Raw genomic sequence first — 21737 nt, forward strand, 5'->3', positions numbered from 1 at the left:
TGCCCAGACATATTAAATAGCATCCATGAATCAAATCATGGATAAAATTGTGATTTGTGTAAGATATTGCTCAAAGTCACTCTTATGGCCCCATGTAGGTTCTTGGTTTTTCTTTTGATCTTCAATTCATGTAAATGTCAAACACATTCCTGTTTATGTATGATTGTAATCCCCTTTTCCTTTTCCAGTGTCAGAATACAACATTGTTTACCTCCTTTGTCTGCTTCTCTGCCCATTTCACATTTCACCAGTAGGCTGCGCTAAAGATTTAACGGAATCAATCTCAAAGGAGTGACTTTCAAGTGCCAAAATGAAATGGACCAGATATATTCTCCTCCAACGTTAGTACGAACTCATAATCATAATCCCCTAAATGATATAATCACGACGCATGTACAGACAAACGCTATCACAATCATGCAATTACAGGCTCATTTGAACAACCATCCTATTCAATCTGTGCATGATATTTCTTCTAAAATATGTTCCTTCATAGTGAATATAGGGCGGAGGGGTGGGGGGGAAAGCGTGCTTTCCAACCCACACTGCTTTGATACCTGCTGTGTTACAGACACTCATGCACTTCATCTTCCGGAGCTGCTCTAGTGCTTTGACAGCCTGGCACACACAGTGATGCTGTGGCACAGACACTGGGGTCATGGAACACTCCTTTACAACACAACCAATTTGTGTTGTTTTGATCTAGGAGACGATCTGGTATAGCAACTCATCCGAGCGGAATATCACAGGGAACATCTCAAATAACCGGCTATACTTAGACAATGCACAGTGTGAAATGGTTCGTCTTTCTATACCTTTTTTAGAATCATCACCTCTTTTTTTTTTTAGCTAAGAAATCTTCCTTGTCTTGTTAACTTTGTGTTTTCTTTCTGATCCCCACTTTTCTCTCATATTCTCTTATTGTCAATTATTGCTGGACCTTTTCCTGTCACAGCAAATGAACGCCAATTCACACAGAAACAAATTGTGTGTGCTGTCCTGTTTCCCTGCAGTTGTGCCATGACTGGCAGATGACATTGAGACAATCATGGTCTTACGTCCCCAGAGACTGTGACGTCGGTGTCAACTTCTGCGAGAGAGGGAGAGAGAGAAGTTGTCTGAGACCTTCCCGAAGTAATCTCTGTGCACACAAGACCCAGATACGGTTTCCCATGGTGGCACCGAGACTCCCCAGACTGTGGATTTAATTAAACAGTGTGAAGTGAATTAAACAGTGGGGCGGCAGGTAAAGGGACTTCTCACTGGAACTGCTCACACAACCCAGACAAGCATTTCATGTGTACTGACAGTTATTAATTTGCTGTATGTTTTATTATAGTGTGTGAATATATATATATATATGGAGATCCGAGGAAAAGCAGGGGAGATTAAAAATACATGAAATAAAGTATATCAAAATAACAACTCTCCAAAAATCAAAGTATGAACCTTTGTTTGATCTGTTCTATAAATTAATGTAAAAAAAAATACTTCTGTATAATAATTTGCTGCAAATTAGATGGAAATTAGATTTAAAAAAAATATAGTTTAGTCATCTGGGGAATCTGCCTGGAGAGCTTTTTATTCTTCCGTCTGGCTCAAAATGCTGTCCATATGGTAATTATGTACAGTAGTGTTGCAGGAGTATTGGTCTGATGCCTACTGGCAGAAGGAGTCTGCCTGTGACAAACTGCTGCTAGGATCTGATGTGAGTGGAGGGAGATAATGAGGCTGTTGTAAGCCTTAAGTATAGAGCCTGCCCCAGGGATGGCATATCTAAGCGCTCAGGCTCTCATTGTTGCACGTGCTGCAGAGGATTAAAAACACATTTACTTTCTTCTTCATAAACTTTGTCAGTACTCCCAGCAACACTTTTGGACAACTTGCTCTTTCATGTTGTAAGCCTCTTGACATTTGTGCGGAGGAGCTACTAACTTTACAATTTGCAAATGTGAAGTCTTGATTTGTGCCTTGAGGTATCTATAGCTCTGCTAAAGCCCGTCTAGAATAGGAGTACAAAACCAGTGGAAAGGTTTCTGCAAAACACATCGGGAAAGCCTGGGAAACAATCCCGTTGTATTACATAGACTTTAGTACTGCCTTAATCTCAAAGCATTTACTAACAAGGTAAAAGTACAGTAGGTGGTCTGGAAGCAGAATGTCTTAGTCCTTAGGGGTAGTAAACCTTTCTCAAAGCAAGTCTATACAATCCCTCTCTGTACTATAAAGATAACCCACCTCCATCATTGTGGCTTTCTCTGTAGTCAGATGCAATATGGAAACGCCCACCATACTAACCATCTCTTTTGAACCAAGAACCAATCATACAGTCCCTTATAATGGCCAGTTTACACCTACACTCCACCTACACACAGGTTTGAAATTCAAGTAAAAGAAGGCAACTGTGTGCAATACATGGAGAGGCAAAGTAGACAGTGAACACTGCATGTAGAGAGATGCTGGTGCCTAGGAGAATTTCAACATTTCATTAAGTACTAGCGTTTCGTTAGATGCAAACAGATCTAAATAAGCAATTTACAGTTTGAACGTACTGGAATAAACAGGGCAAGCCTTTTTGTACAGAACCAGCAGGCATTTAATTAATGGGCATTTGGGGCTTGCATACTAAATAAGTGAGAGGGAAGGCTGCCACTACAGCCTAAGGCAGTATAACTTCAGAGAGACCTGCTAACAGAAGGGGGGAGTCAGACCACTGGGCTAGTGGTCACTCAACCATGGGATTAAAAAGCTTTTAATCCATGTTCCAAAATCATTCTCACCATACAAGGGGAAAATAAAAGAAACATTTTGGTGGCTGTGTTGATATTTCCATGGGAGAAAAAAATCAAGTCATGTTACGCGCTCTTTTCTGAAAATGCCACTAACAATGAAAGCATTTCAGTGTTCTCTTGCGGAAAAACATAATGAGCAGGTCTAAAAGGTTTTCTGTGTACTGGGTTAGATGCAAAACGGACTGTCACTACCGCTTATTCTATTAATGTCTGAATGTAATGGAAAACATGCAATCAAATGCAGGGAATGCCTGCCAGTGTGGCTCGCACTACTAATGTGTTAGAGGCAACAACAAGCCTTTTCCAACAGACCAACTCATGTATTCACGGCATATTCCAGAAAGTGCAAAAGCTTGATTAGTAAGCCCCCATGTATCAAATAAAATCGTTACTAGTTACAAGTGTCTACATTGTATTACATTGAGGTATGCAGGTGCCTGTGAAAGAAAGAAAATAACCTTTTGAGCTTGCGTTCTTGCAGTTTCACACAGCTGCAGTCAGAACCCTGCCAGCCTGTCCTTGTTTTGATGGACGATGATGAAAAGCCTGGCACTCCCCCGCCCTGGGCTGTAGTGGGCTGAGTTGGACTCTGTGTCTATGGTTTCCCATTAGCAAGGGAGTTCAGGTTTGCAGTCTGGCTGCTGGGCACAGCGGGTCAGTGCTCACAAAGGCCTGTTTGTTCCCTGGCCTGAAGGGCTCCCTGGGTAAGCATGGCTCCAGAGGGGAGACAAACACACTGGGGCTGCTGCTCCTCCAACACATTTGTCTCTTCCACCCTCTACAGGGGAACATTTCTCTTCTAGGGAGGGATGGCGAAAGGAAACACATTTTTTAGAATGTGGCCCGGGGATACGATAACTTCTGTTGTTCTGGGCAATGGAATTCTCTCAGTGTAAATAGTTTTTTTTGGCTTTGCTTTGTGGTGATTGAGATTTTTTTCTTGGCTTTGAGTTTTTCCCTCTTTCCTGGTTGTCTGTAGAGTCAGAATGTTTTCCTTAGTTGTTTCTTTAACCATGATATATCCACGCTGTGCAAAAAGGATGACGTAGTGGCCTTCACTATACTCTATCTTCTTAATTGACCTTCAATTACATAAATGACATATAGTGTCTGACTTAGTTGAACTGAAGTTCATACTACTTCTGAAACCCAATGGGGTCAATATGATCAATTAATTATTTTATGCTACCTCTCATATTCACACGCACTGTCAGGCTGTCATTTCTAAGAGACAAAATAAATGGCAGCCTAGTCTACTCTTGCTCTTACTGCTGTCAGGTCAGAGATACAATACAGCGCTGCAATCTACAGTCCAAGTATAACTCCATTATTGAGAGGACTTTAAATTGGGAGCTATGTGACACACTGCGGGTTGATTTAGTTTAATGACCATGACAGTGACAGCGCAGTGATGGAAATTGGACTCCCCCCTGCAAATTTACATCACTTCAGGGTACTTGGGGCTCTTTTAGCGGTTGCACTTCAGAGCACGAGCCATCAGGAGGTCCTGGATATGTCATGCTTGTCACCTTCCTTTAAGTGCATCTGTAGACGTGGGAGGGGGATTAATATTATATAGCCTACGGAGGCAAACGTACTGTCTTATCAGCACTGCAGATGTGATAAGCACCTCGACCCCGTGAAAAACCAGGAAAGATCTCTGCATCAACACAAGCATCTCTTTGTGTTTCGCCATTCACACTGCTACATGCTTTCAATGGCGCTTCACAGACAAAACGGGTGCAATTTCACATTTGTTGTAATTTGACGAGCAGGGATCATTCCATGTGAAATCGACTCGATCTCAGCGTGACCCTTTTCAATGATTTAGGAAGTTGCAATATGGCTTTAGATATGCTGATCTGATTTCCTTTGACTTGTAGATGGGGGGGGGGGGGGGATTTACACTTAAACTCCAATCTAGGTTTTGGTGGAAAATGGGTTGGCAGGACATTGTGATCATGTTATGTGGCTGCTTAACCTCCCTCCACACCTGTCTCATTGCTTTTTACTGAAGTGTCACTTTTACTGAAATGAAATGTCAGTTTCCCTGACACTCATTTCACATTAGATCACATTAGTTCACCTCAACGAAGATGTGATTAGCACTGTCATTAGTTTCAGGGGAAACCTACACCATACCGTCATAGAAACTGTACATTATCTTTATTAAGCATTTATAATGATCACTGTATACATTTCCATACATTCCATCAAAGACAGCGTAGTGCAAATAAAGCATTGGTAGGCTATAATATGTTTACTGAAAAGATATGTTGAAAAGAAAAGACAGATATTAGGTTATGTTTATTCCCTAAATCAAAAGCTACTGCTGTGCTTCATTTGTTTTGGCCTTTTTGTTTTTTCAAGTGTTGCCTGCAGAGAAGGTGTACGTGCTGTATATGCTAAATGTTGCCACGAGGGTCCAGGTGGAAATGTGTCTTGCCTGGCCTTTTCTTACTAAATCATGCGGCTGAGGTCCCTGTTTCATCCTAGCAAACATCGCTCACCTGCTGCGATCAGGTATTTACAACCAAATTAAAAGTTACAAAATAAATATCTGCATAGAAATTACAATATTGCTTACAGAACATGACCTTTCAGACGTTTGGTGTATTTGGCATAATTGGTATATTTGGCTTGAGAAAATGGGTGTCCTACTTACACTATACCTAATATGCGGGCCACCCACCAGCGGCAAGGCAGAATCACTCGACAAGCTACCTGACAGCCTCTGTAGTTGTAGGGCCAAGGCCAGTGGCCGCCCAACGGTTCACAAATCCTCTGACAGTGGGTGTAGCTGCGTCGGCACTCTGAGCAGCAGATCCCCTGGTGGTCTAGCATTGGGTCAAAGGTCATGGTGCCCTCCTCTCCCTCCTGATTGCGCTGTGGAGTGGGAGGTAAATGATTCATGTTTCTGTTCAATGTTTTCAAATTAACTTCATATGCAGCACACCATTTCTTTTCAGTTTTCCAACTGTCCCCTTTTCGGCAGAGCCTACGGTTCTAACAAGCTGAATCAACGTGCAGTGGCAAAGGCGGTAATGATTTTCACTTCCGTTTGTGAAACGCAGGGCCATAAACACGGGGTGTAAAGTTATCACCTACTGCTAGTGACCTTAGATGGCAGCTGTTCATCTAACACCTACCCACCCATGGCACTTTCCAACTAATCTAGTGAGCATTGAGTGTGGGTTTGTACAGATCCCCCCCCCCCCCCCACTGTAGAACTCCTTGTCAAGGATGTTATGACATGTTTTGCCCTAACACAGACTTGGAAGCTCACCGTTCAGTGAAGTATCTTACAAAGGAATCCTGGGGTGCCAAAATAAAATCAAAGCTTGAAGAAAACAACTCCTCTTTAAAGTGTACCGACTTCTCAGTACTCACATGGTAGGGGTTTTCTGGGTTGTAGGCAGAGCCGGTGGCTGCTGAGCCCGTGGCCTCCGCCTCCTCCTCTGTGGCTCTCTTGGAGGTGCTATTCTCTGCACGGCTCACTGTGTTCCTCTCCTCAGCAGCTGCCTCAAACTCCTCCATGTCAAACTGACGCTTGGCTCTCTGGGTGTCTCTCTTTCTCCTCTCTCCATCTGTTCCATGAAGCCACAGGAGGCATAGGTATTGGGTCAATAACCACAAGGCACACCACAAATGTCCTCCGAGCGAAATTCTTACATCTACTCGGTCTCTCTGTCGTGTTGAATAATTGAATTAGTTACAGTGATATCAAGGATTCCTTGCATATTTCAAGATCATTCTTTTTTAATGTAAGACAATAGGGGACTCTTGTTTAAGTCTCCAAATAATGTACATCCTGAGAATGTTCAGGTTGTCTTGCTCACTTTTGAAAGACAAATCAGAATGGTTAAAGCATGTAAATTACGTTTACAGATGAAGGGCCACTGACTGGTCTGTGTTTATTATTGGGTGGAGGACAGTTCTACTGTAAATTGGGAAAACCAGTTCTACGTCTCCTGTCTTGTGGTTTACAGTCTATCACTTATCATTCTATAACAACTTTATCTATTTTGCAATCTATAATCTCGTTCTATAACAATTACATATCTCATTCTAGAACAGCCAATACCTATTCTACACTTAACTTTGTGTTTCTCATTCTATCACCAAGCCATGTGATAAGCAAGAGCCATGACAGAGGAACCTTTAGGATAGGTGGGGTGGAGCCAGAAGATGGGCAGGTCTCCACAGAGGTCCAGGATCTTGGTGCTGAGGAAGCTGCTGTCCTTCAGGGGCTGGTCAGCAGCCACCCACATCAGAGACTCCTCATCAAACTTCACTGGCATGATCTCATCTTCCTGACAGGGTGAAAGACACCTCATGAGGCCATTATTAATAAAGTATGTCCACAGGCTTATCACCATTTATAATGCATTTTACATCCATGTCACTCCATTAAAAAAATGTATGTAAACAAATGAATTTGTTCATGTAAAGCTGTAATGAATCATTGACATATCTTTGAGTAATATAAATGAAAATCTAGAACAGAAGGGGGTGTCTATATTTTCACATAAAGTTAGTGTAATACGGTCAGTTATAGCATTATGGCTAGTTATGTTTAGTATATAAACTCTTAGAAAAAAAGGTTTCCAAAATGGTTCTTCTTACGCTGTCCCCATAGGAGAACCCTTTTTGGTTTCAGGGAGAACCCTTTCCGGTTCTACATAGAACCCTTTTGGGTTCCATGTAGAACCGTCTGTGGAAAGGGTCCTACATGGAACCCAAAAGGGTTCGACCTGCAAACAAAAGGGTTCTTCAAAGAATTATCCTATGGGGACAGCCGGAGAACCCTTTTAGGTTCTAGATAGCACCTTTTTTTTTCTAAGAGTGTAGCTTACTGTACCAGATCAAACATCAATGACTCCTTGTTGAGTGTCTCCACCTCTGGAAGGTTGGCCTTGATTTGCGATTTAATATAACACTTCTCCCCTCCAGAGAACCGGATTCCTGTAATTCCCTGAAGCAGGAGTCACAGAGATGGGATATTTACACTCACATCTTTGCTACTTTCCTAAGCACCTGCCAACTCTCCTTGGAACTACTTCGGAGAGAAAATAAGTACAACTCACAATGTGAAAGTCATGAATCTCCAACGCCTCGTCATTTCCACTCCCAGTTCGGAACATTTCCAGATTATTATCGGAATCGATTTCCATGGAACCCTCCTCCACCTTTCCATTGATGCTCATACTGTAGTGTACATTGTACACCTAATGAGATTTTAAAATGTAAAGTTTAAAGATATTCAAGGTCATGCATAATACATACAGTAAACAATCATAATAATTGTTGAAATATTTAACTTGCCAGCTATGAGCTACAAGTGCTCATTAGAATGTTATAAAGCTCTATGTGTAGTACCCAAACCTACAATTATAATAGCCAGAGATAGGCCAGCAAGCTTTCTAACAATAGCCTTTACTGCAAAATCCTACCATGACACAATGCTTCAAAATACCTCCCCTCCTTGGATTCTCATGTGCAACACTTAAAATACTGTGTGATGTGTCGTCCAATCACACAGCTGATTTGAATATAATGTCTCAGAGGAGGGCAGCAGGGCCTTGACATGGATCTATCTTGAGATGTTTGCCCTATAGGTGAGCCCATTATAACACAAATAAATATTGAAGTATCTCTAATGAGACAGTCACCACCACCAAGCCTTAGTTACATGCCCAAAATATTCACATGAACGCTATGTGATTCTAATGTGAAATTGGAAAGGTTGATATAGAATTAATGACATTATTTAACAGACATTTAATAAGATTTCGACCAGCAAATCCAAATGCCGTTTTCAATGCCCACCATCCACTGGTAATATAGTAGATGGTTGTTTTATGATGAATGATTGATTATGTGCAGAGATTTGTTTACCAAAATAACACATTTTTTCATTTAACAAATGTGACATGGTTAAGGGTGGCAGACGATTCAGCCTACATTTCTCGTTCCCAGGGTTACAGGTAGACCATCTCCCACAAGTTGAAGGTAGATTTACCTGTCTCGTCCACATTAAGTTACATCATGACCCATATGGAATCAAACGACAAATGAAGGCTTACATTTTTGTCACTGGCTTTCCAGAGGTAGAAAGCTCCAATAGATCCGCAAAGCATCAGCACTGCCCCGGCAATGAGAGCCGCAGCCCCAAATCTCAAGAGTCGACCAACAGCAACGGGGGTCTTCGTGGCCGACGTACTGTATGCCTTTAGAAAGGTCAGAATGCTAAGTGAGCAGCAATGCACACAGTCAATGTCAAAGCATAGCGCCACGAGGAAGCCATATTTCATTTGCAATTCAAACGTTGCACACTAAAGACAATATAATAGGCTAGGCCTACAGCTCCCGAGAATATGCATTTGAATTATTGAATTTAGGCTACTTACAGGTGGTAGGCATTGTTCAAAGTCCTCTGCAATTGGGACTTTCTCCGAAGTCTCTCCCATGATGGCGCACGTCTGTATGGTGATGGCGCACGTCTGTATGGCCACCGGTGTGGATTCTTTTGGTCGAAATGTCCAGTTTCAGTACTTCAGTGTGAATGACGTGCCACTGACGGAGGGCACAAGGAATTCCAGTGGTCGCCAAAATGGAATTTAGCATGTTTTTTTTAAGACTGGTTTTAGTCCATTTTTACCATTATACCATTTATTTACACTCCATAGTTCCACGTTGGAGGTTGGTGAAAATGGAGCATGTCTAAAATAGCTAGGCTATAGGCTACTAAACTAGTTTCATATTTTGTTTGTTAAGGTTGGAATGTACATTTTAATTGGTTTTCTGCACTAACTAATTTCTCAGTGAGAAATTTGGATTTTGTTACTTTTACAGGTGTTCATGGAATAGATTCACAAGAAGTCCAGGTTCATTGGTTGAACACAGGAGGTAATAACTTTGCTTTGTTACAACCAGATAGCTGGTTCAAGCAGCCCTAGCTGGCCTCTCATCATTACATTGTAGTTAAATGATTGGGGTTACCGAAATGCTGTCAGAGATTGGTCTTCATTTGGCCTTCTAATCAGACATGGCTTATTGTGATTCAGAAGAATGTGTCAGTCTCCAAAATCGTAGATTGGAAGTTCATGTGATTAGATGACTGGCCAGTCCCTATGGCCATTCTGCTCCCTCGGAGGTGATAACTAGAGCCATCATCTCCTTGTCTGTGTGCTCCTAATCATGACTAAGTGAGAAAGTGGACCTGAGACCTCGAGGGATTTGGATGTGAACGGCCACAGTTGCTTAGAAACAGGTAGTGGCTGGCTCACGCAATCTCTTATAGGACGATTGGTAAGCCAATAGCCAATCAGAGAGGTGAAGTGATTTTGACTGTCCCATTAGCAATGCATAATGGATATGCAAATATGATGTAGTCTTGTACATGATTTACTTGCTTGAAACACTATTTGGCCTATGTCACTGTTTCAAGTATGATCCTGGGCTGAGCGTATGCATTAGCCCTCAAGGGTAACTTTAGGGAAGCACTGAGCTGGCTAATTGAGGTTATTCTGTGTGCTTTATAAATATTTTCTGACGAGGATAGGCTACACAATGCCTCTGAGACTTATAAAGCAAGGTGCAATACCATGCAGCAGGCATGTCATGTTGGAAATTTAGCTTTTCATGTAGCCACCTCTGATGAAATCCTGCCTTTTCTATTTTGGATAAAGTTAAGCAACATAATATAGTTATAAAAAATGAATGTAAATGTTTCTAAAATGTTGCCATCAGGCATGATGTTGCCTTTTGTGCTAGGCTATATGAGCAAAGTTCTCGCTCAATAAAAAAAAGGATGTATGGAACCACACTGTATTTAAGTTTGTTCTGTGTGTGGAAAAAAAACACATCATTTGATTTTTAATATTTATTTCTGCAACGTAGTGACAAAATCTACTACAAACATGGTCATATTTGATACGGATTGTTTTCCACTTGATCAAGGGCCTGTTTAGCCAAAAGGTCCAATGGTCATGCCCCTTTAAATATTAAAATGTCAAACATGCTCTTCAAAGTTCATAATAAAATTGTAGTTTACATTGAATCATTATGAAAAATATATTCTTAATGTACAAAATCTTGCATATTACACATAATACAATAAACAGTCATACAGCATATAAGGAGACTGAAGACACTAAACACTTACTTTAACACTCTAACATCGCAACAATTGGCTATACAGTATATAAAGATGCATAATACTCATTAGATGGGTCGTTCCACGAAATGTGTGTCTTTTGTGTCCCTCTGATATTTTAAGTAGAAATTGTGCCGATACGTCAATTTTAAAAGCCTGGTTATATTAAAATGAAGTGCACTTTAATTTAGTCCACATGGAAAATCAAATAAATCAGATTTTTTTTTTATATGAAAAAAAATCTGCATTTTGACATGTCCCTCTAAGCATCCTCTGTGACTTCTAGTGAAATTTTAACCAACTTAACACCAACATTTCTCCAAGTTTTCACCATCATTGTAAAGCCCTAGTTATTTTGTTGCTTATACAAAGTCATTTCTGAAGATTATTATTTATTTCATGTGAATAGGGATTCATTTTAAGATTTAAAAAAAAAGTCAACCCTGTTACGTGATTTTGTTTTAAGTATATTGAACATCTTATAGTCAAATGAAAGTGTAAAGGCAGGTGAGCTGGTTTTACTCTTTTTGGCAATTTTCTGGTGTTTTGTGGTGGAAAACTGAGCGGGTCGAGCATAACACGTCAACCCTGTTACCCATAGATAGATAGGCTAGCCATTTTTTTATAATTACATTTTGTTTGTGAAGCTTGCATTCAATTGCCCCTTCTGTTGCACACAACAAGCATCCATTCCCCATCACAAGGGGATTTATAGCTAATTTAAGATGAAATTGTCAACCATTTTACAGTCAACCCTGTTAATTTATTTGGCACTTAATAGGCACTTACTGTAGTATTTTTTTTATAATTCAATCTCTTGAGACGGGTAAATGTGTTTTTTTAAATTAAGTTAAACATGTGCTCTTTATGACAGAATGTAAGAATAAGGTGAAATCAAAAGTTTTCCACAACTCAAAAGGCACCTAAATGGTGGAACGACCCAGATGAGCTTCGATTATTGTTCATTGTCCAGATCTTTTAGGACTGTCCATACTCTGGGAGGGATATCTCATCAGTCTCTAGTATCCTGGCTGGTGTTGGTGGACATACCAGAATATAATCCAATTCTTGGTGCTGGACTTTTTCATAGACACTTTGCAGACCATTGATTTTGGGTAGGTGAGCCTGTTGGTAGTAGGAGTCTCTTTGCAGAGTGTTTCGCGGCAGAGAGGCTGTCTTGGAGAAGGTTGAGAGATGTGGTCCATGGGAGAGGCTGGTATTGGCTCTAGTGGCAGAGGGGCTCCAGCATCGGTCTGAGTGGCCTAGGATTTTACACTCACTGGTGCAGGCCCAGAGACCTGTGGAAACAACACACCAGCCAAAACAGTTAGACCTTGATGAACCATGCTGCAAATGTTGGGGGTATTATAGCCTTCATTTTATGATACACCATTATCATTTAATATCTTGCCATAAAGACCTTGAGAACATCACAGAGAATAATGCCTTTCATTGAATTTTTAATAATGTGTCATCATTGTGACATATCATTGTGTCTGAAATCACATTAACATCCTGTGATTGATTAGTAGTCCTTACTGTTTATCGGTGGGGAGTCTTTTTTGTGGCCATCTCCACTGATGTCAGAGTCGCTGTCGTTAAAGTCACTGTCTCCTTTCCCACTGTCCTTTCCACTGAACTGAGGATCTCGCGCGGAGATGGTTGTGAATGAATTACCCTTCCATATGGTTATGGGTCTGAGGGTTTCTTTCCTATAGCCAGGCAGTGTCGAATAACCCTGTGAAGAAGCAAACACAATACACACACACACATATTAGTTGTGATGGAAAAGCCAACAGCAAAACAATTGACAGCCATTCCATACAGCGAGCCAAAATGACTTACCTCCGAATGACCCTCCATTATTCTGTTGTCAAAGACACACTCTTTTACTTGTCTTCCATCATCAGGGGCTGTTTTTATTGTGTTGCTTGAGGCCAACGGTGCTTTCTCAGGGAAAGGTTGCACATCAAACACATTGCTTTTGTGGTTGGTGATCAATGAATCAATTTGTCTGCTCTCCCCCTTCTCCACATGTGGCATGTCTTCATTTTCACTGTATCCCGCCTCTCTCTTAACCCGTTTGCGTCGACTGCAGGTGGTAGTGATTAAGATGATTGCTAGCAAGAGGAGGGAGCAGCTCCCTGATAGGACTATGATAATGGCTATGTCCCATTCAAAGACCTCAACACTGCCGTTTTGGACCCTACCAGGAACACTGGGAGGAGTGCCTTCGATGAGAGTGAGGTGTATAGTGGCTGTGGAGGTCAGAGAAGGTGTCCCATTGTCATTGACAGCCACTAGGACTCTCAGTGTTTCAGACGGATCATAGTTCAGCTCATGAGTCACATGTATCTTCCCAGTAACCTTATTGATAGAGAAACCCAAGTGTCCCCCCTCCGTGATTTTGTAGGACATCTGCGCGTTAATGCCTTCTTCGGCATCTGTGGCCTTTATCTGGGTGACAACATAGCCTGCAGGTGCGTCTTTGGGCAGGAAAATCTCAGCTGATCCCTTATTAAGGATGGGCTCTATGATAGACGGAGCGTTGTCATTCTGATCCAATATTTTTAGATTGATGATGGCACTGCTCTGAAGCTGGGGTGACCCCTCATCGCTTGCCTGGATGTGTACCTCCAGATGTTTCATGACTTCATAGTTGAAGCTTCTCAGTGCATATATTGAACCAGAGATTGCATTCAGAGATACAAACGTGTTGACAGGTGATCCCATTATAACACTGTCTAAAAGTCTGTATGTAATTTTGCCATTAGTCCCCAAGTCTGCATCTCTGGCTTCAACCGTGGTTATATATGCCCCAGGTGCATTATTTTCCACCACAGAAACTTCATAGATAGGCTTAGTAAAGTGCGGGGCGTTGTCATTCTCGTCGCTTAGCCTGATGGTGTATTGTGTGATTTTTCTCAGTGGAGGTGACCCAAAATCTTCAGCCATCACTGTTAAATTGTACTCACTAATCTTCTCCCTGTCTAGGAATGCGGCGGTGACAATCATGTAGCTGTCCTCATAAGCCTGTTGAAGTTTGAAATGATCGTGCCCATATAAAGTACAGTGGACCTGGCTATTGACGCCCGAGTCCCTGTCCGAGGTGCTGATCAGCGCCACTAGGCTGTCCTTGTCTGCTGTCTCGCTGATATATGCGATGCCTGTTGAGATGGAGGTCATTGGCGTAATACTGATTTCTGGGGCATTGTCATTAACGTCTTTGATATGAATTATTATTTTACAGACGGCGGGGGTCGGGTTGGATCCTAGATCAGTCGCCTGAACGTCTAATTCATATGTTTTCTTGGTCTCAAAATCCACTGGGTTCTTAAGTCTCACGCGCCCGGATTTACTGTCCACTTCGAAAAGTTCTCTGATTTCTGCAGAAACCTGTTTTCCGAACCCATAGCCCACCTCTCCATTTAAACCCTCATCTGGATCAACTGCATTTAAGTTCAATAAAACGAATCCAACCTGTGCGTTCTCGGGCAAAGTTACCGAGAAATTATTCTGGTCAAAAACAGGACGGTTGTCATTAAAGTCTGTCACTTTTATTGTTATTTTCGTTGAACCCGACCTATAAGGGTTTCCTCCGTCTGTGGCAATAAGCTCCACCGCATAAGATGACTGAGTCTCCCTGTCTAGCTCTTTCATTAGCACCAACTCCGCATATTTAACCCCATCTGCTCTCAAAAGCACATCAATTGAAAAATGACTGTTGACAGAAATCTGATAGCTTTGGATGTAGTTTGAACCGACATCTGCGTCCTCGGCTGGGTCCAAATGAATACGGAACCCCACGTCGGCATTTTCAGAGATCTCAACTGTAGATTCCTTGTTTGGAAACTCCGGAGAGTTATCATTGATGTCTTTTACCTCCACCTCGACATGGATCAATTTGTACCTCTCTTTTGAAAAACTGACAACATCAAAAGTGATGAGACACTGTAAAGTGTGCCTACATATTCTCTCTCTGTCAATCCTCTCCCCGACAGAAAGCTCCCCGTCGCTTTCTCTCACCCGGATAAAAGAATCGTTGAATTGTTTCATCATCCTGAAATTAGTATTGGAGCCGAAAGAGGGACTCAAGGACATGTCCTTGGCCAGGTTACCGATCACTGTTCCTGGACTTCCCTCTTCATTGGTCTGGTATTTCAGAGTATTTCCCTCAGACTCGGCTAGTGAAAAAAATAACATTTGTAATCCAAAAATCCACCCATGCCAACCTGTTAAAATGCCACACATCATGTTCAAGGCCGCGGTGGGTTTGTTAGTTAACAGAGCCAAGCCGTTTCACTTTCACTCAACCGATTTGACCACTTCACCTGGTGAAAATGCCTGCCGTCTACAGCAACAACAGCACCTTCTCTGAACTGTGCTGAAAGTCCGTTGTTCATTGCGCGCTGCAGCCAGTCAAGCAGGCGCGCTTGTTGCCTGCCGCCTTCCACACAGCTCCAAATCCTGCAGTGGCGAGGAGGTTTATACAGCTACGCATGCTAATGAGACGAAGTGTGACCAATCCTCCGCTTTAGAATTAAAAATAGCCCTCATGAAAGACCTCTAAGCCTGTTTTCAATGTACATAGCGCTAAAGCAGCAAAATAAAAAGGATATGCTCTGCTTGGAGTCAAGCCTCATGCATGGGTTTGTATCATCTGATTGCAACTGTCTTTGGTTGATATTGTGTTTGTTTGTTATATGTTTATTACGATAAAATTGCATTGCTAATGATTTATGTTGTTGTTGTCATCTATTGTACACGTTCCTCTAATAGGTTTTGTAGGTTAAAAAAAAAGGTTAAATAAAAGTAGACGAGAGATGAAGACTGGCTTTGGGGTATTCAGCTAGACTGCGGGTCACTATGGGTGTGTGAGAAGGAAGATATAGGTCAGGATGGATCAGTTTCCATAGGCCAGGTTATGAGTGTGTGTGTGACTATCTAAGCAACACAAAGCAATAAAGTAACATACATGCTTGTTTTTCTGCTGTATGGTAACCTGGTGAATTACATCCGTCTTATGGCACCCGGACTGTACTGCTGACTTGCAACTTGTATCTCTTGTAGATAGCAAATGATACACAGCGAGAACAAAGGGTGAAAACAAAGAACACCCATTCTCATATGTTTACAATGCACTTATTCAACAGAGAAGTTAAACTTTTGTCCTAATTGATCAGTTCACTCAAACATTCTTTTTTTTTGGGGGGGGGGGGGGGGGGGGGTCCTCATTAAAACAAAATACCATCTTGAAACCTCTAAGTAGCAGCAAGTTATTCAACTTCAGTTCTCAGTTAGTTCCAACGTTTGAATTCTATGCTGTCTGCCATCCACTGCATGACATTTTTCCATAAAACTACAGAGAATACTTTCTGAGTTGTGAGATAACGGCATGGCATGGGCTCCATTGGCCCATGATAACATTTTATGCTTAATGCTGTGATTTATATGTATGAAAGTGTTATTTCTGTGAAAGTTTGGGGGCAAATCTTTCATGGCCTTGAATGGATTCCACAAGACAGAGAAAAGAGGTAAAGCAGTGGAGGACTGTTTCCGGGAAGATATGGATTTAACATTTACAGTTGGCCCACAGACACAATTCCATTTTTAATGGGATTGTAAACTCATTCAGTTTCAGGGGATGCCTTTGCTTTAAGTTTGCTAATTACTTTGGTCCATAACATGCCTGAAGACATACCATGATAGTCTGCGTTTGTGGAAGGCACTTAGCTTCTCAGTCTTTTACAAGGGTTAGAAATCAGAGGCAAATTACACAGCGTTGGAGCTCAACTGGACTGATTAATGCTCCAGTAGTCCAGCGTATAGGTGAAATAATTGTTCCATTTTATTATAGAAGTAGAGATCTCCCATTTTAGTCCAGTGTAAAGTAACCAAATATACCCAAGATTGTTCCATTTTATGATACAAGTATTAAACATGGTACACTAATACTAGAGAACGTAAGAAACATTTAACAAATTGGAGGCAGGCTGGGAAGCATGTTTTAATATTCCAAATGAACATCTGAGCGATCCTTTTTGCAGGTGCATGGTAACAGTTGAATAAGATGAGATAAAAGAAGAAACCCGCCCACTGCTCTTGCTAGTATCACTGCTCCTTAATAAGCATTACGTCAGGGATTTTGTGCGGATTTAGTTTTTTTTCTCAAGCATCTTTTAATAAAATGTCTGCCATTCAGATTTCCTGTTTGAAAACAAAAGAGTAAAATCATTCCAAACAATATCAAAATGACTTTGTAGTGTTACCTACAGTTGAAGTCGGAGTTTACATACACCTTAGCCAAATACATTTAAACTCAGTTTTTCACATTTCCTGACATTTAATCATAGTAAAAATTCCCTGTATTAGGTCAGTTAGGATGAACACTTTATTTTAAGAATGTGAAATGTCAGAATAATAGTAAAGATAATTATATATTTCAGATTTTATTTCTTTCATCACATTCTCAATGACTCAGAAGTTTACATACTTTACACTCAATTAGTATTTGGTAGCATTGCCTTTAAATTGTTTAACTTGGGTCAAACGTTTTGGGTAGCCTTCCACAAGCTTCCCACAATACGTTTGGTGAATGTTGGCCCATTCCTCCTAACAGAGCTGGTGTAACTGAATCAGGTTTGTAGGCCTCTTTCCTCACCCAAGCGTTTTCAGTTCTGCCCACAAATTTCTATAGGATTGTGGTCAGGGCTTTGTGATGGCCAATCCAATACCTTGACTTTGTTGTCGTTAAGCCATTTTGCCATTGTTCATTTGGAAGACCATTTGTGACCAAGCTTTAACTTCCTGATTGATGTCTTGAGATGTTGCTTCAATATATTCACCTCATTTTCCTCCCTCATGATGCCATCTATTTTGTGAAGTGCACCAGTCCCTCCTGCAGCAAAGCACCCCACAACATGATGCTGCCACCCCCGTGCTTCACGGTTGGGATGGTGTTCTTCGGCTTGCAAGCCTCCCCCTTTTCCTCGAAACATAACGAGGGTCATTATGGCCAAACAGTTCTATTTTTGTTTCATCAGACCAGAGGACATTTCTCCAAAAAGTATGGTATTTGTCCCCATGTGCAGTTGCAAACCGTAGTCTGGCTTTTTTATGGTGGTTTTGGAGCAGTGGCTTCTTCCTTGCTGAGCGGCCTTTCAGGTCATGTTGATATAGGACTCGTCTTACTGTGGATATAGATACTTTTGTACCTGTTTCCTCCAGCATCTTCACAAGGTCCTTTGCTGTTGTTCTGGGATTGTTTTGCACTTTTTGCACCAAAGTATGTTCATCTCTAGGAGACAGAACGTGTCTCCTTCCTGAGCGGTATTATGGCTGCGTGGTCCCATGGTGTTTATACTTGCGTATTATTTCATGCGTTCATGCGTTTGGAAATTGCTCCCAAGGATGAGCCAGACTTGTGGAGGTCTACAATTTGATTTCTGAGGTCTTGGCTGATTTCTTTTGATTTGCCCATAATGTCAAGCAAAGAGGCACTGAGTTTGAAGGTAGGCCTTGAAATACATCCACAGGTACACCTCCAATTGACTCAAATTATGTCAATAAGCCTATCAGAAGCTTCTAAAGCCATGAAATCATTTTCTGGAATTTTCCAAGCTGTTTAAAGGTGCAGTCAACTTAGTGTATATAAAATTCTGACTCACTAGAATTGTGATACAGTGAATTATAAGTGAAATAATACATTGGTAAACAATTTTAGAAATAACTACTTGTGTCATACACAAAGTAGATGTCCTAACCGACATGCCAAAACAATAGTTTGTTAACAAGAAATTTGTGGAGTTGTTGAAAAACTAGTTTTAATGACTCCAACCTAAGTGTATGCAAACTTTCGACTTCAACTGTATAATGTGATATTCTGTTTTGTGTCAATTTTAAGAAATGTGACAGCAAACCTACCCTGTACACGTCACTTTAGGTAAAATCCCATAGGAATATATTATGTCCAGCACATAGATAGGTAACCCTTGATGATGAGACCTTTGAATAAATACACATTGAGTAAACTACTACATAAAGATGTAGGGCTATAGTGTCATTGCAGAACTAATAAGATATTATACTCTGAAAGACCAGTTTTCCAAAATGAACGCCAACAAGCTACATTGGGTCTAATTGGACAGGAATCATATTGGTACATGCAGCCCAATGATGGCTTAAAATGTTTGTGGAGGGGCTCTTGAGTGTCTCAGCTGCCTAAGGCACTGCATCACAGTGTTACGGCATCACTTCAGCCTGGGGATCAATCCCAGGCTGTGTCATTACAGGCCGTGACCGGGAGTCCCATAGGTCAGTGCACAATTGGCCCAGTGTCATTCTGGGTTAGGGGAGAACTTGGCTGGAGGGGGCTTTACTTGGGTCATTGCGCTCTAGCAACTGCAGGCTGACTTCGGTCATCAGTTGAATGGTGTTTCCTCCGACACATTGGTGCAGCTGGCTTCCGGATTAAGTGGGCATGTGTTAAGAAGCGGGTTTGTCTGGTCATGTTTTTGAGGATGCATGACTCGACCTTAGCCTCTCCTAAGCCCGTTGGGGAGTTTCAGCAATGAGACAAGATTTTGCTTTTTTAGGGGTACTAAGCTAACATATGGTAGACTTTAACTTTTAAAAGTCTAAGGCATGGGCAGGGGGGTGGGGGAGTACTAAGCTAGCATATGGAATTGTTTTAAGATGGTCATACCATGGATCATTTTAGATATTTTATTTTAAAAAATGTAACCTTTTGAACCTTTACCTTCAGACGAGTCCAGTGACACTTGTGGAGGTCATAGAGCAAGGCCATCATAGAATAACACTGTGGGGTCATAGTGGGGTCATATTAGTTTGTAGTCCAAATGGTTTGGACGCTACTGACAGAAATTGGCACATCAGCGTTACAGACTTCAGACGAGTCACGTGGGGCTTGTGGGGGTCATAGAGAAAAACGAGAGTGGTCATATTAGTTTGTAGGCCAAACTTTTTGGATGCTACAGACGTTTTCATGAGGAGAACGATTTTTGGGACGTCTCTTAGTCTGACAAACACCGCTGTAGCTCGGCCACCTTCCACCGCAGATGCAGAAGGCCGATTGAGGCACAACCCATTTATATCTCTAGTTTAAACTAACATATTGCGATGGGGATGGGGTTACTTAGATTGGCAGTATTTAACATTAAGGAACATCTATTTGACACTTTTAAGTGTTAAATGGAAAATATGGAAAATGAGGATGAAAGTATGTTCAAGAATCAGTCATTTTGGGAATTTCTTTTGCACTTTTTCACCACTTTTCGACAAAATATTTAAAGGATTCATATGGCATACTTGGGCCAAACATTTTAAGCCATCATTGGGCTGTATGTACCAATTATTTATGGAGATATGACCATGTCAAGCCTGTCCAACATGGCCCTGTGGAGCTGTTTTGATGGTAATTTTGAAAAACGGAGTATAATCACGGATGTAGTGCTGCCGGAGCGCACAAGAGTGACCAATCAATGTCTCGTAAGATTACTTAATTAATTATTAATTACTATTCTGCATTCAGCTTGCATACAATAGCAAAAACACCATGTCATTTCTTATAATTATATCTTTATGATATAAATGCATAATCTCATGAAAATGAGTGAGAATGGTTATGGTCGGCATTCAGATGCTCCTTGGACGTTTCACCCGTAAAAAAAACGAAAATAATTATCATTCACAATTGACATTGATGATGGCCTATTTTGAAATTAGGTAGGCCTAATTTGGTGTTTGTGGGTATTACAAAAATACATTCATTCAAGTCAATGTGTGTGGGCATAGGCAGACATTGCATTTGGTTGATGTGTTTTATGCATGTGATATTATTCAACAGGCTACAGTGCAAACGTTGATTGAGAAATTGTCATTTATTTACTTTTGATATCCGGCATCTAAAAAAAGTAGCACTACATGACTGAGTATAATAGGTTAAATCTGCAATGGCACTATAGCTAGACATCATAGTTTAGACTTTCACATACTTTGTTTAGAGGCTGAAAGGTCTCATCATGAAAGTATTTTGTTAAAATGAGTTGCATGTCTCCCTGTTGGACATAATACATTCCTTTGTACAGGGCAGGTTTCCTGGGATTATTATTATGATAAAGGATATGTATAATTTTTTTTTGCCATTTTATTGTGTTTTCTAGTCACCCTCAATCATTTTAAGCCGTCATTGGGCTGTACGTACCAATTATTTATGGAGATAAGGCCAAGTGAATCTAGTCCAATATGGCCCCCATGCAGCTGGTTGGCAGCCATATTGGAAATGGCAGCCAGGGGGATACAAAATCTGCAACGGCACTATAGCCAAAAATACTTCTTTAGAGATGCCCCAGCTGTGTGTGAAATGTGGTGGCTCTATCGCAGTCCACCCTTCATTTCCCGTGGCCACTGGACTATGTTCAGAAGGACCTCAATAAAAACCTCATGGAGGTCTTTTAAGAGTATTTTATGATTGTAATTGTTGTCTATATTGTCAATGGGATTTATTTAGTGGGCCGGTGACATTACAAAGTCATTTTGAAAATAGTGAAAATAAAGAAAAAACATTGAATGAGTAGGTGTGCCCAAACTTTTGACTGGTACTGTATATATTTTTCTTAAGGGAAAAAAGTCTGAAATTTCTAAGTGGAAATTACAAACTTCAGAAGCCTTTTTATCCCTCAAATACACTAGAAGTTTCAAATGTCCTGCATTGCAGGAAAGTTATACTGCAACAGGGGATCAAATCTGTAAACCGATTACCTTGTTAC

At 41.1% G+C, this 21737-nt stretch overlaps 2 protein-coding genes across 2 annotated transcripts; both read right to left on the reverse strand.

The window, feature by feature from the left end:
- Positions 1 to 4941: 4941 nt before the first annotated feature.
- Positions 4942 to 9359, reverse strand: cnmd (chondromodulin). The gene is made up of 7 exons (XM_021578952.3): positions 9203 to 9359; positions 8879 to 9022; positions 7880 to 8020; positions 7654 to 7767; positions 6952 to 7105; positions 6183 to 6379; positions 4942 to 5678 (listed from the first exon to the last, which is right to left on the reverse strand). The coding sequence occupies exons 1-7, from the start codon at positions 9260 to 9262 to the stop codon at positions 5454 to 5456; spliced, it is 1035 nt and encodes a 344-aa protein (XP_021434627.1). The 5' UTR covers positions 9263 to 9359; the 3' UTR covers positions 4942 to 5453.
- Positions 9360 to 10662: 1303 nt separating this feature from the next.
- LOC110501405 (protocadherin-8) lies at positions 10663 to 16880 on the reverse strand. Its single transcript, XM_021578953.3, has 3 exons — positions 12796 to 16880; positions 12490 to 12688; positions 10663 to 12248 (listed from the first exon to the last, which is right to left on the reverse strand). The coding sequence occupies exons 1-3, from the start codon at positions 15202 to 15204 to the stop codon at positions 11929 to 11931; spliced, it is 2928 nt and encodes a 975-aa protein (XP_021434628.2). The 5' UTR covers positions 15205 to 16880; the 3' UTR covers positions 10663 to 11928.
- Positions 16881 to 21737: the final 4857 nt, after the last annotated feature.

This window comes from Oncorhynchus mykiss, chromosome 22 (assembly GCF_057628025.1).
Source record: "Oncorhynchus mykiss isolate SJ-2025 chromosome 22, ASM5762802v1, whole genome shotgun sequence".
NCBI lineage: Eukaryota > Metazoa > Chordata > Actinopteri > Salmoniformes > Salmonidae > Oncorhynchus > Oncorhynchus mykiss.

Excerpts from the sequence above, each read along its gene's own strand:
- cnmd (XM_021578952.3), bottom strand. The coding sequence starts at position 9,262 with ATGGGAGAGACTTCGGAGAAAGTCCCAATTGCAGAGGACTTTGAACAA. Across the intron at positions 9,023-9,202 it reads TTGAACAATGCCTACCACCT|GCATACAGTACGTCGGCCAC; the intron begins GTAAGTAGCCTA and ends ACCTTTCTAAAG. Across the intron at positions 6,380-6,951 it reads CCACCCCACCTATCCTAAAG|ATGGAGAGAGGAGAAAGAGA; the intron begins GTTCCTCTGTCA and ends TTCATGGAACAG.
- LOC110501405 (XM_021578953.3), bottom strand. The coding sequence starts at position 15,204 with ATGATGTGTGGCATTTTAACAGGTTGGCATGGGTGGATTTTTGGATTA. Across the intron at positions 12,689-12,795 it reads TAATGGAGGGTCATTCGGAG|GGTTATTCGACACTGCCTGG; the intron begins GTAAGTCATTTT and ends GCTTCTTCACAG. Across the intron at positions 12,249-12,489 it reads AGACTCCCCACCGATAAACA|GTCTCTGGGCCTGCACCAGT; the intron begins GTAAGGACTACT and ends TTGTTTCCACAG.